At 33.7% G+C, this 15987-nt stretch overlaps 1 protein-coding gene across 2 annotated transcripts in view; it reads left to right on the forward strand.

Annotated features, from left to right (window-relative positions):
* Positions 1 to 15987, forward strand: part of SEPT7 (septin 7) — a 90965-nt gene that overhangs the window by 73637 nt on the left and 1341 nt on the right. For both annotated transcript variants that reach the window (XM_003788583.2, XM_023512413.1), the window contains exons 7-13: positions 768 to 885; positions 3845 to 3937; positions 4606 to 4702; positions 6264 to 6315; positions 7501 to 7626; positions 9579 to 9714; positions 14216 to 14355. In XM_003788583.2, coding sequence (XP_003788631.1) covers positions 768 to 885; positions 3845 to 3937; positions 4606 to 4702; positions 6264 to 6315; positions 7501 to 7626; positions 9579 to 9714; positions 14216 to 14355 — 762 coding nt within the window. The remainder of the gene's footprint in view (positions 1 to 767; positions 886 to 3844; positions 3938 to 4605; positions 4703 to 6263; positions 6316 to 7500; positions 7627 to 9578; positions 9715 to 14215; positions 14356 to 15987) is intronic.

Consider the following 15987-nt stretch of genomic DNA (forward strand, 5'->3'; position numbering starts at 1 on the left):
GAGCTTTTAAGGAGCTCATGGGTATCCTTATATCCACTGTGTAAGAACAGATCTAGAACTTAAGATCTGGGCTGGGTCTGAAGATTTGGGGATCTGTGGCCCATGGAAGATAATAGAAATTCATTGTAGTGATGATAATCATACAGAATATAGAGTAAGAAGAGAAGAGAGCCAAATAAGACTTGTGAGGAATTTACCTCTTGAAGGACTAGATTACAAAGAGGATCCTGAAAAGTATCCTAAAGAAGAAGAGCTTGTGAAGGAAGGCAAATTAGTCATGGTGATTATTTGTGTGTACCTGCTGGAGTGTTCGATGCAAAACGGAGGCAGCAGCCAGAGGTAATGGACAAAAGGGGTATCATAAAAGATTCTCTGTTAAGCATCTTGTCTGAGAAAGATGGTGATAAGAGCTGAATATGTAGTTGAAAGAAGACTACCATTTTCTTTTTTTTTTAAACCTTGTATATTTTGAGTAACAGATGCAGAGACAATCCTAGGAAATTCTGTTAGGAGTCTTTCTGGTTTTTCTAGTTTTTCTTTAGCACTAAAACCTTGTGACCAGAGTTTTAAAGGGCAAGAGTCAAAGTCTTCTTCACCACTCCAATGCTTCTGGAGGTCCCATACTACCTGGTACTGGCCCAATACATCTTCAGAGAGTGTTTCTTTTTGATAAGTAACTAAAGTGGTTCCACTATATTTAATTTAGCATTGAGAATGTGAAGAAGTTACTGCACCAAACTGATCAAATTAATTATTGTGTATTTCAGACTTAAACCATTGGATATTGAGTTTATGAAGCGTTTGCATGAAAAAGTGAATATCATTCCACTTATTGCCAAAGCAGACACACTCACACCAGAGGAGTGCCAACAGTTTAAAAAACAGGTGAGCAGGTTAACTTGGGTTTCTTGTACGATTCCCATAATTTGTGGTTTTATTACTTTTAGTGTAATATGTTGCAGTGCATTTTTCTTGCTGCTTAACTGTTATTTTTACTGTATTAAAAATAACTTTTGAAAATAATCTTCTGCCTTAGTTTTCTCCTCAGAGCTCTTATCCATTATTATAGTACCTTTATCCTTTGTCAGTTTTTTAAAAAGGCTATTTAAAATATTTTCTTTATATACACCACCCCTTCCTCCTACAGCAGTGGTTCTCAACCTGTGGGTCACGGGTCAAATGACAATTTCATAGAGGTCGCCTAATATCAGATATTTACATTACAGTTCATAGCGATAGCAAAAATTACAGTTATGAAGTAGCAGTGAAAATAATTTTATGGTTGGGGGTTACCACAACAAGAGGAACTTGAAGGTTGAGAACCACTGCCCTACAGCTTTTAGAATTATTTTCTTAGAATGAATTTCCAGTAAGAGGATTATTCTTTCAAAAGGTATGATGATTGTTATGGCCCTCTATCCCCCTCCTCCTACCCCTGTGAATTCTGTCATGGTGGTATCTTGAAATAGTCAAATTCCTTTTATTATGGACATATCTGTTTCCCATAACTTTGTGCTGAGGATATAGATGAATGATAAAGTGGATATAGATGAGAGATAAACAGAGGTATATCTGTTTCCCAATAACTTTGCTATTATAGTCATTTTTATTTTAAAAAAAAAACTTTTTTGGTACCTAATCATTTCTTTAGTTTTTAATTTTATTTTCCAGAAAGGCTGAACATTTTTTTAAGCAGATATTTATTTTTTATTTCTTTTGCGACTATCCTGTTCAAATCTTTGTTTTTTTCTCTAACAATATTCCTCTTCAAGTCTTTTTGAGCAGTAGTACATGGTATTGCTTGTATGTGTTTATGTGGACTTACTTTGTTTCTTTGTTTTGTTGAGACAGGGTCTCATTCTGTTGCCCAGACAGTGGCTTCATCATAGCTTACTGCAACTTCAAATTCCTGGGCTGAAGCAGTCCTCCTGCCTCAGCCTCTAGAGAAGCTGGGGCTACAGGCATGTGCCACTGTGCCTGGCTAATTTTTTTTTTTTAAATGCCACTGGCTAATTTTTTAATTTTTTGTAGAAACAGCGTCTTTGTAGAAACCCAAGCTGGCCTCTAACTCTTGGCTTCAAGCTGTCCTCTTGCCTCAGCTTCCCAAAATGTTAGGATTACAATCATGAGTTACCACTCCCAACCTATATGGGTTCTTTTTATTTTTGGTCTTTAGCTCTCTCTTGTTTTAACAAGTATACTTCCTTTTCTCTCTTTTGTGCCTTATATTTTGATTTTTGTTTTCATTGTACTTTATGTGATATATAGTAGCTTATACTGTTTTTTGAATCCATGATCCTGAGATTAAGTATCATGCTCTACTAACTGAGCTAGTGGTAAGAGACCACTCAGCTATTTTTCTAAACTTGTGTTCTGTTATCTCAATAATATTGAGTTAAATAAGGATAAATTTTCCTCATTTTATTATCTTTCGTTTATTATATACTACATTTTATGAAATGTAGGGTCAAGTTTGGGAATCTTTCTCCTACCCCAGTAGTCTATTTTTTATTTTAGGCCATTGTTATATTTTTTAAAACACACTAACTTTGTATAATATTTAAAAGTAGATCTTAAATTTTATTTCTTACTGTCCTTATAGTTCACTTTGTAACAAAATACTTTGTTTTTTCACCTTTTTTACTATAAATTTTAGAATACCTTAAAACCTATTACAAAAATAAAAACCTGTTGAAATTTGCTTTGAAGGTGTGTTAAATTCATAAATTTTTAGAATGTTTTAGTACATTGTTTTTACTATTTAAAAAATAATAAATAGCCTCTAAAAATCTAATAAATAATATAGCTAATAAAAATAATAAATAATATCTAAAATCTAATAAATAATACATTTATTATTTCTCTATTTTACCTTTTATTCATTGCCATTTTTATTTTGTAATATGCTTTTTCTAAGTTTCAATTGTGAATAATTTCTCCTCTTTGTTATATATATCAATTTGGATTTGTACTGAGAACTTAGAAATAAAAAAGATAAATACATAATGATCCCTACTTCAAAATTAGTCACATTCTAGTAGTTGTATAATTTTCTTTTTTCAAGATGCTCACTTTAGATCATCTTAACATACAGCGTCTAAGAACAGCTCCTCTTAGAGCTGGCTGCTTTTGTTTGTTTTTCTCTTTCATCCAAGTACTAGTCACGTTATCATTTATTCTTGTGTTTGTTTCTGTATAGATACATACTCTGTTCTTTAAAATGTGTTGTCCTGTTTTTTCCAGTGGCAATTTTTACTTCTGTTTACTTCCATCTAGTATAGTAACCATGTAATCCATTTTGTTTTGTTTGCTGCTTCTAGGCCCTGCCATGACAGTCAGCCCAGAATATAAGAACGGAAAGGGAAGCTAGTCATGGGTATATTAGCCAGGAGTTTGTTAGGGGTGCAACTAGGGTAGGTTGTTGAAAATTATTTGGATATTTGTATGGTATTTAGAATTTGGAGTGATTTTAGACAAGGTAGTTAAAGAGTTTTATTTGAACTAGGTTGTTTCTGTTGTGTTTTGCTAAGTTGTCTCTTTAAGTTGTTTGCATTCTCCTTATAAATCACTTTCTGGATTCTGACGTCATTTTTGGAACTCTTTTGGTATGTTAGCTGTATGACTTTAACACTTCTGAAGTAACAGGATTTTTGTATTTATCTATCAACTTTATAATTTTTTTTAAAAAGGACCAGTTTAGTACTTTGATTTTGGATTACAGTTTTATATAATTAAAAACAGTAAAGAAACTGAAACTGAGGATCCATAGAGGAACCCAGAAGCATATACTGAAAATAAGGCTAATGTTATGGTACTCTTTTGTTAACTAATTCTTCCATTTTAGATAATGAAAGAAATCCAAGAACATAAAATTAAAATATATGAGTTTCCAGAAACAGATGATGAAGAAGAAAATAAACTTGTTAAAAAGATAAAGGTAAGTTCATCCTTATACATACAGGTACTAAAATGATATGGGGCCTTAAAAACATACTGTGATATCCATAGGAAAGACCAAAAATACCAGTGTTAGCATATGGAATGCATAGTGAGATTATTTAGTGTTGAGTCCACAGTGCTTGGCTATTTTTAAAGACAGGGTCTGCCTCTTGCTCAGGCTGGTCTTGAACTCCTGAGCTTACGCAATCTACCTGCCTTGTCTCCCAGAGTGTTATGAATATAGGAGTGAGCCACGGTGCACACACGCCCAGCCTTATACCCTTCTTCAGTACCATTACAGTTAGTTTGTGATCACAGAGGCTAGTTACAAGCCTCATTGTTTTTCCTCTAAATGCCAGTGTGTTTTTCACTGCTTTTTTTCTAATATGGGACAGCTTTTTGGAATAAGTTTTAGCAAATAATTTGACTACCATATTCCTTAATATTCTTAAATTTTTAGAGAAAATATGTTACTTATTTCTTATCTTGGTGGTGATAACTATGTAGTGGCAATTTGCTCATTTTTTGTTGAATGGTTTCTAAAAGTGAATGGAGAAACTATCAAAGTGATTTTTTTTGCTAATCTGTTAAGTAATGTAACTTTTTTATTTTTGAATTAAGGAGGGCTGTAGAATTGTATTTCAACAAGAATACTTTGTTTTATAGGACCGTTTACCTCTTGCAGTGGTAGGTAGTAATACTATCATTGAAGTTAATGGCAAAAGAGTCAGAGGACGGCAGTATCCTTGGGGTGTTGCTGAAGGTAAGATTTTCTTCAGGACACGGCTTTCTATAAGATCTTACAGATTTGATTTTAAAAAATTGTATTTATAGTAAGTAGTATAATATACAAACTGCATTGATATATTCTAGATTTTCAAGAATAGTTCTGATTTCAGTTTCTTTTAGTTTCATTTTCCTCATTAGTATATTTTTATTTTTCAGATCTTGTGTCCTACTAGTCAGGCAAGTATATGTTAAATCCTAAAGCTGTAATACAGGTTGAGCTATCCCCTAATCAGAAAATGTGAGATTTGAAATGCTCTAAAATCTGGAAATTTAAAGCATGGACATGGTGTTTAAAGGAAATGCTAATTAACGTTTTTGGATTAGGGATGCTCAACCAGTATAATGCAAATTTCTCCAAATCCTCCCCACAAAATCCAAAACACTTCTGGTCCTAAACATTTCAAATAAGGGACACTTAACCTGCCCTAACTTCCCATTCCCACCCTATAAGTAAATCTGATTTTATTTTCTTGTTTGAATACATACTTATAATTCAAGGATTCTTTACCAAGAGCCCAAAGTTTGCTTGCAGGGGATCTGATGAACCTTCTGAAATTGAATATTTTAGAGACAAGGCCGGTCACTTTCATCTGAGTCTCAGATGGGTCAGGAGCTCTCAAGAATGATTGAAAACATTTATAAGTTTTAAAATATTCACAGTCTTTGTTGCTCAAGGCAAAAGTCACCTATTTGTTGACTTCACATCTTTAGAATAAAAAAGAATTTCATTATTAAGAGATCCTCTTTAGTTTTGTAGGGTATATAAATACCAATACTATCTTAATTAATATCAAATCTCTGAAGTCCTCTTGGCAACAGAAGTGTTTTCCTCAAATTTGCGTTCATTATATTGGTTTAATCTGAGATTTAACTATCTTTATTACAGTAAATTGAAACTAAGATTAAGTTATGATTGTTTATTGCTTGGTTTTTTTTTTGAATAATGCTATAATTTTTAGGTGGTTTTTATACCAGTGACCTAGTACCCCATTCCTAGCTCCCTATCGTGCCCAGACAACCTTCAGTTGCTGAGCTGAGGTTTTAGAACTTATACACCCCATAAAAATATGCACTGGAGAAATTGTTTTGCATCGCTCATCCTCTTTTGTCCCCAAGTAGTGTTCCTATTTGTGATGCATTTTTTAAAATAAAGGGCCTTAAAGTTCTTGATTCACCTTTTCATTTTAGTTACCTTAAGGAGATTTTTCCTGAAGTGATTATGCCCTCACTCATACCATCAAATTTTTAAAGTGCATTTTATTATAGACTAGATACATTCTTTACCAATACTTCTTTTAAAATTCCTAAGTTGTTTCCAAAGAGGTTATTTGTTAGGTTTATATATCTGTCTCTGAGTTTTAAACTACAATAAAGTAATGTTATTTTAAATTGAATACTATGTTAGTGTTAAACATTAATGAAAAATTGATTTAAGCTGTTTTGCATATTGTCTCATTGTTTTTAATCCCTGAAATTTCCTTAGGAAAGACTGGGTTCAGTGGAAATAATATATGATCTATTTTTTTTTCTTACAGTTGAAAATGGTGAACATTGTGATTTCACAATTCTAAGAAATATGTTGATAAGGTAAGTGTGAACAATGATGAAAATGCCACAAGGTTTTCTTTCTACATAAATAAAGTTAGAGTTGGACAGATTTATTTTTTGCCTTCTGTAAATGTAGCTAATTTACATCGGTAATCTCATTCTAGCAGTGAGAGACTTTTGGAAAATCCAGAGAACTGCAAGGAAATTTTAGATAGTAGATAAATTAGAGTAATTCAGAGAAATGTGATCAGAGTCACAATTTACAAACAGAAAGTACTTCAAGAAGCTTGTTTGTTGATTAGTAGTAAAGGTTTTCTGGATATAAGGAAGGATTAAAAACAATATAATAACATATCTTAGTGTTTGTCTCCTGGAGGGGAGTTTTGGTAATGTAGTGAAGATGGAAGATGCAGGAGGTTCAAGATAGAATAAATGATGAGAAAAGAGAGTATCAAATGGTACAGAGTACTGCCACCACACTGCATCAGTAAAGGATATCCATAGGGCAACTTGGGGTGTCTTCAGCATCTCGGATCACTAAAGAATGATGAAATTATCACATATGTATTGATTTTTTTTTTCCAGTTTTTGGCCGGGGCTGGATTTGAACCTGCCACCTCCAGTATATGGGGCCAGTGCCCTACTCCTTTGAGCCATAGGCACCACCCATATGTATTGATTTCGTATATGATAAGAATGCTATGAGCAAAAATATGTTTAACCAAAATACTCCATTCACTGAACAATTTGACAAATCAGAAAATTTCACTCTAAATTGAAATTCCCGAGAGTAGAAACAACTTGTTATGTGATCCAAAGTTTCCCTAGGTTTTAACTTAGTGGAAATTCAGATACTGCCATAGTAATATTGTTAAAGAAAAGCAATTTCTTTTAGGTTTTTTGAACTTCATAAGTAGCTAATCTACCCTCCCTTTTCTAGTAAAATTAAATATATACTATAAAGATGAATACTCTTGTAGAAAGGTCACCATCCTTCAGTAATTGCTTTGGGGAATTTATGGCTCATAAAATCTCATTTGGAACCTAAATTTGGTGGTGAATTAGCTCATTTTATTGTGGTTTGCTTTGAGTGTAAGTAAAGACAAATGCCACTGTTCTTTAAGAATTGTCTTTTGTTCATTCTAAAGCTCAAATTTTTGTTTTGGTAAAATTTTCAACTTATATCAAACCTGTTTTAATAGGTTTGTTATTTATTTGTGACAGAACACATATGCAGGATTTGAAAGATGTTACTAATAATGTACACTATGAGAACTACAGAAGCAGAAAACTGGCAGCTGTGACTTATAATGGAGTTGATAACAACAAGAATAAAGGGCAGCTTACCAAGTAAGTATACATTTCCCCCCACAAAATGTATTACTTATGTAATAAATAATCATATTTCATTTTCATCAGATTTCTCCCAGCTACTCAGAAAATTTGGCTAAGGTTCTCTTTACACAAGAGCAGAAATTTATGTTGTTAAGCTTTGTTTTGCTAGTATGTTACTTTTTAACTTTATAATAAGGAATTACTGTTATATCATCTTGTTCCTTAAGGGATAATGCCATGTAGTCTCTTCTTGTCATTTGCCCCCACTTTTAAATGCAGCTTCTTGTTATTAGTATGTCTGGTTAGTTTCATTTTTCAGAACTTCTGATTAATTCATAAATATTTTGCAGGTATGCATATAGAAGTAAATTTTCTTTTGACAAAGGAATATCCTTGAGTTAAATAACATTTTATTCTAATTTACACTAATTACAATAACAGATCATCTTGATCACAGCAGTACATTTTTGTTCTTCCTTTTTTGCCAAGAAAAAATTGGTAGCCACTGGGAGACTGAGATGGGTGGATTGCTTGAGCTCAGGAGTTCGAGACTAGCCTGAGCAAGAGTGAGACCCGGTCTTTAAAAAAAAAAAAAAAAGTTGGTAACCAGTGTTCTGTCCTGTTCGCTCTTGTCTACCTCCTTGATAGGGAAGAAAAGTGCTGTGATTATCAGAAATAGTCTAATAAGAAGAGAAGTCACCATAATCAGAGTATTTCAAAATAGAGTTAAAATGATAGTTCTTGAAGTATAGATGAAATCCAAGGCCTGGTTTTGTTTTTAAGCCATAATTTGTTTTTTGTAAAACTATATTGAAATAAAATTCGCCCATTTAAAATATTCAAGTCAATAGTGAAATCTTGTTTTTATGGAGACATACTTTATTAACAAAGTCAGATCTCTTCTTTGCCTTCTGGCTAAGGTCAAATTTATTAACAAAGTCAGAAAAGGGCCTACCTTCTTTAAGTTTCCCCGGTATATTGAATAATCTTTAGAGATCCTCAAAGTCACAGAGCCCACTTCTCTATCTGTTTGGGCAACAGTTTGAGCCCATGGACTTTAATGTCAATGGAGTGAACAATTCTTTTAATTGTAACTGTGCATGGTTTATTTTCTGGCATCTGAAATAATTATTATCAAAATGTTTATTTGCTCCTGATTTTCTCTAAAATGTATCTTTTAAATCACTGCATCTTACACTGAAATATTTGAGTTAAGCAGAATGAATTTTCAAAAGCATTGAAGTTACAAGAGCCCTAGAAATATTTTATATACCTAAATAGTTCTAGATACTGACTGATAGTTGTTTTTAGCTTATCAGTTCAGTTTCCAAAATAAGTTCGAATTACTGCTAATTAAAATTATTTTTGTGGTATAAAGTAGTCACCTTAGGAGAGATTACACTTGAAATTTTAGTAAAACTAAAAATATTCAAAAGAATTCTACATATATTAACTTCATTAACTCATTTTCTTTTTTCACATTGAAATTTTGTTTAAAGAACATATAAAGTTGATTTTCTTCTACCGTTTCATTCTGTGAGTACATTTGGAAACCTCCTGCAGTTGATTTTTTTTGTATCTTCTTTAGATTTGGTATACATTAGAGTAAAGAAGCATACTATTCACTGTTGCCTTTTCTTTTTAGATCTTTTTTTCAAAACAATTACTAGAGATTCAAGTTTAGATGTGAAATCTCACAGAAGAAAGTTCTAGATTATTTCTGAAGAAGTCACATTTGTACATAAAAATTTAAATTTGTATTTTGTGTCATTTAAAACAATATCAAAATAATTCAAAAATTATTTTTGAACTTTTTTCCAAATTAGAATTAATAGGAATTAATTAGCAGAATTTAATAATGGCTTTTGTATTCTGCATCTAATTTTTTTTTCATTGAGTGTTTTAGAGTTTTATATTATAGTTTTTATTCACAGACATTTAATGATTATCCTTAATGTTCATGACAGGAGCCCTCTGGCACAAATGGAAGAAGAAAGAAGGGAGCATGTAGCTAAGATGAAGAAGATGGAAATGGAGATGGAGCAGGTGTTTGAGATGAAGGTCAAAGAAAAAGTTCAGAAACTGAAGGACTCTGAAGCTGAGGTAATTCATTTAATATTTCATCTCTTACAGACATATTGTTCTTTTTAGAATAATATCTTATTCTAAAGATCTAAAAGATTCTAAAAATCTAAGATCTAAAGATCTTATTCTAAAATTTATTTATAAATTTTTTATAAAATTTTTAATAAATTATAAATTTATTCAATAAAATTTATAGGTAGTATACATTTTATGCATTTTTTCAGAATTCATGTAATACCAAATGCAATAAAATGGAGAAATAAAAGCAAGCACTATGTTTATAATAAAATAATACATACTTCAATATGTAAGTGCTTAGAAACAGTATACTAGGTGGGATGACAGAATACTTTTTCAATGAATTATTAGTCAGATATAAACAGTAAGTTTGAGTTATGAAAAACAAGGTTTTATAAGTCATTCCATACAAGTGGTATAAGACAATTAAAGATCAGAGTTTTGGGTGGATGTAAGAATGAAAACTAGTGTTAGGATAATAATAATTGATTAGACATTTATATCTGAATGAGCAAGAAGGAAATAGTCTTTACTGAGTTAAGGACACACCAGGATAAATTTCAGTCAGAGGGGAGAAAATGAGGAATTGTGATAATTGCAGACAACTTTGGCTTTATTTATAATGTAGCATTTAAATTATTTCCAGTGTCATGACAAGACATCCAAGCAGACATATCTGCTGTCTTGAAATCCCTCTGTTGGGGCACTTTTTAGTTTCAAACAATGTTGAGCAATAAAATTTAGTGAGATCCTGTGTATTATGTGGCTTCATTAATATGATAGTATTTGTATCTAAATACATTAAAGGAAAATGCAGGTCTCTTCTATTACATCTTTACAGTTGATTTCCTTGCTTTTGTAAGTTACTACATAAAATACTGAAATTTTTTTTGACTAAAGACATAGCAGAAATAATTCACTGAGTACGTAGAATGCATGGCACAAGAAAAGTATTCAGTAATTTTGAGGAAATACTTTTATTCCACATCATTTCTCTTATGCAACTGGGCTTTTCTCATAATTTCTTAAAATATCTTTCATTATTGTTACATTTGTCATGCGTTTAATTTAGCAGGGATATGGACTAATTCCTACTGGCTTGAGACTGCTGAGCATTGCAGAACTAACATTCTTGCAGCCTGTCACTAAATGCCAATAGAATGCCCTCCTAATCACTGTGCAAACCAAACTGTGTGCCCATGAACATACCCACACCCAGCCCCAGTTGAGAATCACTGTCCTAAATGTTGCTATTACCATATGAGTAATTAAAATTATTAAGATGACATTTGGAAATTGCTCAGCCTCTTACTAAATCTATACATTTGAGTCTCTCTACCTCTTCACTAGTTCACAAATAATCTGGAATGTCTATTATATTTGAAAGGGAGCAAAACAGAAATAATTAAGAGTCAATTGATTGTATTATCTCCACACTTAGATTCCATTGAAAATCTCAAAATAATTTAACTTATGATACAGCTATATTTTAGGATCTATTCCTAAGAGTATTATAAACTCTTAATTATTATAAACAGTAATTGTTTATAAACAACTGTGAAACTATAGCCAAAGAACCTTTCAGAAATTTACATAATACTGCAAATTATGAAGGCAGTTTTAAGAAACTACTCTTCATGGGATGGAATTTTTCTTAACACTGAAGAGACCTGTAAGAGATCTAAGCCAAGATCCTGCTAATAATACCCATGTACTCTGCCAGGGCCATATCTAATTAAGCATACCTATTCTAGCTGCTTCTTTTCTCATTGAACCACATCCCAGGGTGTGTTTACCAATATCCCTGTGGTAATAAGTTTGGAAAGCATCATGATATGTGTGTGTGTGTGTGTGTGTGTGTGTGTGTGTATGATGTCAATATGATAGATATAAAATAAATAAAGGTGTAGCAATCCATTTAGTCTGTTTAATACAGTTTATCCTTAAATCCAGTGTGCTGGAAATATTGAGGGGGGGGGGCACAGCTGCTAATATCCAGCCTCGCGGCATGTCCACTGTCAGGTACAGTACCAAGCATTTCTCATGTGTCATGTCATTTATTCCACACCACAGCCCTACAAGGTAGATATTCCCCTTGAGAGGAAGAAGAAGGATAAAATAACTTGGTTAGTACTACACAGTTGTAAGCTAGCATTTGAACCCAGTTAACTCCTATTTTTTTTTTTTTTTTTTTTATTGTTTGGGATTCATTAAGGGTACAAAAAGTTAGGTTACACTGATTGCATTTGTTAGGTAAAGTCCCTCTTATAATTGTGTTCTGACCCCAAGAGGTTTGCCGTACATTGTGATCCCTCAACCCCCTTCCTGTTCTCCTCTCCCTGCTCCTTCATTCCTCTACCCCCCACCTTGTATTAGATCATCTACTGCTTTCATATTAGAATTGAGTACATTGAATTCTTGCTTCTCCATTCATGTGATGCTTTACTAAGAATGTGTTCCACCCCAGTCCAGGTTAATACAAAAGATGTAAAGTCTCCATCTTTTTAATGGCTGAATAGTATTTCATGGTATACATATACCATAGCTTGCTAATTCATTCTTGGGTTGGTGGGCATTTAGGTTGTTTCTACAGTTTGACAATTGTAAATTGAGCTGCAGTAAACAGTCTAGTGCAAATGTCCTTATGATAAAATGATTTTTTTTTCTTGTGGATGGATGCCTAGTAATGGGATTGCAGGATCACATGGGAGGTCTAATTTGAGTTCTTTGAGGATTGACCATACGTCCTTCCAAAAAAGGTTGTATATTAGTTTGCACTCCTACCAGCAGTGTGCAAGTGTTCCCTGCTGTACACATCCATGCCAGCATCTGCAGCTTTGAGACTTTGTGATGTGGGCCATTCTCACTGGGGTTGAACTCAGTTAATTCTTTTTTTTTTAAATTTTCACTTTTTTTTATTATTACTAAATGATAGCTGTATACATTAATGCAAACATGGAGTACGGTGTAATGTTTTCATACACAATTTGAAATAGTCTCATCAAACTGGTTAATATAGACTTTGTGTCATTTACTTAGTTATTGTGTTAAAACATTTATACTCTAATTCTAGCAGTTAATTCTTAAGTTTGTTGTTAATGCCTACATAGGTTGAAAATTCTGTTTTTCACAATTTTGAAACATTAAAAGCTCTGAAAACCGCAAAACCTGACAAACTAATAGTTTTTGTCCCACTTATTATGAATATTTGTGTATTTTGCTGCTAAAAAGTAATGTTTTTATTATAGTTGCTGCTCCAGATAGCTCAGAACATGTTTTATAATACAGGTTGTCTATAAAGTTTGTGTGCAACTTAAAATAGTTTCACATTATAAATTTCACATCAACTTTATGGACACCCTGTATAGTAATATATACTTGTTTCTAAGCAGTATTGTCTTTTAATACCTGACAAATTCTGAACTGAACTTCCAAACTCATTTGAAAGTGAGAGAAGTTTTCTGCATGCAATTAATATAAAAGATGGTAACTTAACATGTAATGTAAATGTAAGTTAAAGAATGGTATCACTGGGAGCCTACCATCCAGCTTAAAAACAGAAACATTTTCAACTCATGAAGTCCTTGAGCACCTCTCCCCTATAATATCCCTCTTTCTCTTTCCCAAAGGTAACTACTATTCTAAATTGTTGTTGTTGTTGTTTTAATTTTATAACTCCATGCATTTTCTTATGTTCCTACTTTTCCATGGTCTTCAGAGTCTGGCCTTAATCGATCATCCCACTTCAGCCTCTCAGGGTGCTGGGATTATAAGGGTGAACCACCAGGCCCAGCTTCCAGAATACTTTACAGCCTTAATTTTCAGTGTAGGAAGGCTTACCTAAATTAGAATCACTCGTGCTTGTTGAAAATTCAGATTTCTAGATTTAACACCCAAAGATTCTAATCCAGTACATCTGGGTGAGTTCCAGGATTCTATATTTTTAACAAGTATCTCGGATAAGTTATATGAAGAGCGACATCTGAGAAATACTGCTTTATAAGAATCAGGGGACTTTACTGGTATCTTGGAGCTCTTCGGCCTTTAACAACCTGCTTTTGTTTCACCTGTCTCAGCTTTGTGAACTTGGAATTAGGAGACCTAGATTCAAGTCCTGGTTCTGCCAATTTCTTGTTAGTGATTTTAAACTTTCCACCCGTTTCTTCATCTATACAATAGGAACAATGCTGTCTTCCCTCCAACATATCCGTGATTAATGAAAAATAAGATAACAAGGTAGTAATGTCCATTATAAAGTGCTACACGCCTGTAAATTTGTTGCATTTTTTTTCCTGTTGCCCAAGAGTATTCTCTGGGGTCAGTGGCCTTTTGGGTGACAGGTATTTAAAGTGGGAGGAACCTTTGATAGTGGTTTCCAAGTGGATATCCTGGTTTTATAGCAGGGTCAGTCATTACTTGTATATTTAACATTAGAAAGTCTGGATGAAACATATTTCTGCTTTTGATTTCTTAAGTAATTTTATGTTATACTGTGATTTAGCTTCAGCGGCGCCACGAGCAAATGAAAAAGAATTTGGAAGCACAACACAAAGAATTAGAGGAAAAACGTCGTCAGTTTGAGGATGAGAAAGCAAACTGGGAAGCTCAGCAACGTATTTTAGAACAACAGAACTCTTCAAGGTAATTAACATCAGATTCCTAAGAATGTATATATTAATGTTGTAAAGAATGATATTCCTACTGATTCTAAAAACATTAGAATAATATTTAAAAAGCTATCATCCATTATCATGCCTCTCAAGCACAATTGTTTTTATGGATAAATGTCTTTATATAGATAAATATAGTCTGTGTACTGTTACGGTATTTTTTCAATTTTTTCACAAACATTTTCTATGCCTTGTCATAATTTAGTAGCTTCATGACACTTTTCCTCAGTTAACTCATCGTAATTGGATTTGTTACCTCCTCCACCCAGTTGTTGGACATTTTCAATTTTTGGCACACATGGAAAACACTGCAACAAAGATCTTTTATTCATTTAGGGATATGTTTTAATTGTGTTGAATTATTTCTTTAGAATAAAATCCTAAAGGTAAAAAGTTGGATATCTAATTTCTAATATAGCTTATGTCCTTCTCTATCAATTTATATAGAACTCAATAATATTTGAACTTGTTTTTTTCTTTTTCTTTTCTTTTTTTTTTTTTTTTTTTTGAGACAAAGCCTCAAGCTGTCCCGCTGGGCAGCGTGCCATGGCATCACAGCTCACAGCAACCTCCAACTCCTGGGCTCAAGCGAGTCTCCTGCCTCCACCTCCCAAGCAGCTGGGACCACAGGCGCCAGCCACAGCGCCAGGCCATTCTTTGGTTGCAGCCATCATTGTTGCCTGGCGGGTCCGGGCTGGATTTGAACCCGCCATCCTAGGTGTACGTGGCTGGCGCCTTAGCCGGTTGAGCCACAGGCGCCGAGCCTGAACTTGTTTTTTTCTTATCTTCATTAGTCCCATTTAAAACTGAAAAGAGGGCAGTGCCTGTGGCTTAGTGGGTAGGGCCCATATACTGTGGGTGGCATGGCGAGTTCGAACCTGGCCCTGGCCAAACTGCAACAAAAAATGTAGCCAGGCATTATGGCAGATGCCTATAGTCCCAGCTACTTGGGAGGCTGAGACAAGAGAATTGCCTAAGCCCAGGAGTTGGAGGTTGCTGTAAGCTGTGATGTCACAGCACTCTACTGAGGGCAATAAAGTATGATTCTGTCTCTAAAATAAATAAATAAATAAAAATAAAATAAAACTAAAAAGATGCATCCCTATAAAGATTCTGTAATTTATGCTCACTGCTAAACATTTTCAAGATTAGACATGTATTGTGTAACACTATACTTTCACTAACACTTTCTTTAAAGAAGAAGGAAGTATGTTTGTTAAAACAAACACACTTTGGAATGCAAATGACAGTAAGAGAAAGGGCGCCCTGTTTCTTGTTGTTTGATTTTTCTCAATTTATGCTATTTCACTTGGGGAAGAACTGTTCTCGTATATTAAAATGGCTTTTTTGGGGGGGGTGGTGCCTATGGCTCAGTGGGTAGGGCGCTGGCCCCATATACCAAGAGTGGTGGGTTTGAACTCAGCCCCAGCCAGCTAAAACAGCAATGAGAATTGCAACAAAAAATAGCCGGGCATTGTGGCCTATATAGTCCCAGCTACTCCATAGGCTGAGGCAAGAGAATCACTTAAGCCCAAGAGTTGGAGGTTGCTGTGAGCTGTGACACCATGGCACAGTACCAAGGGCAACAAAGTGAGACTCTGTC

This window comes from Otolemur garnettii, unplaced genomic scaffold (genome assembly GCF_000181295.1).
Source record: "Otolemur garnettii isolate 467f Iridium unplaced genomic scaffold, OtoGar3 scaffold00028, whole genome shotgun sequence".
Lineage (NCBI taxonomy): Eukaryota > Metazoa > Chordata > Mammalia > Primates > Galagidae > Otolemur > Otolemur garnettii.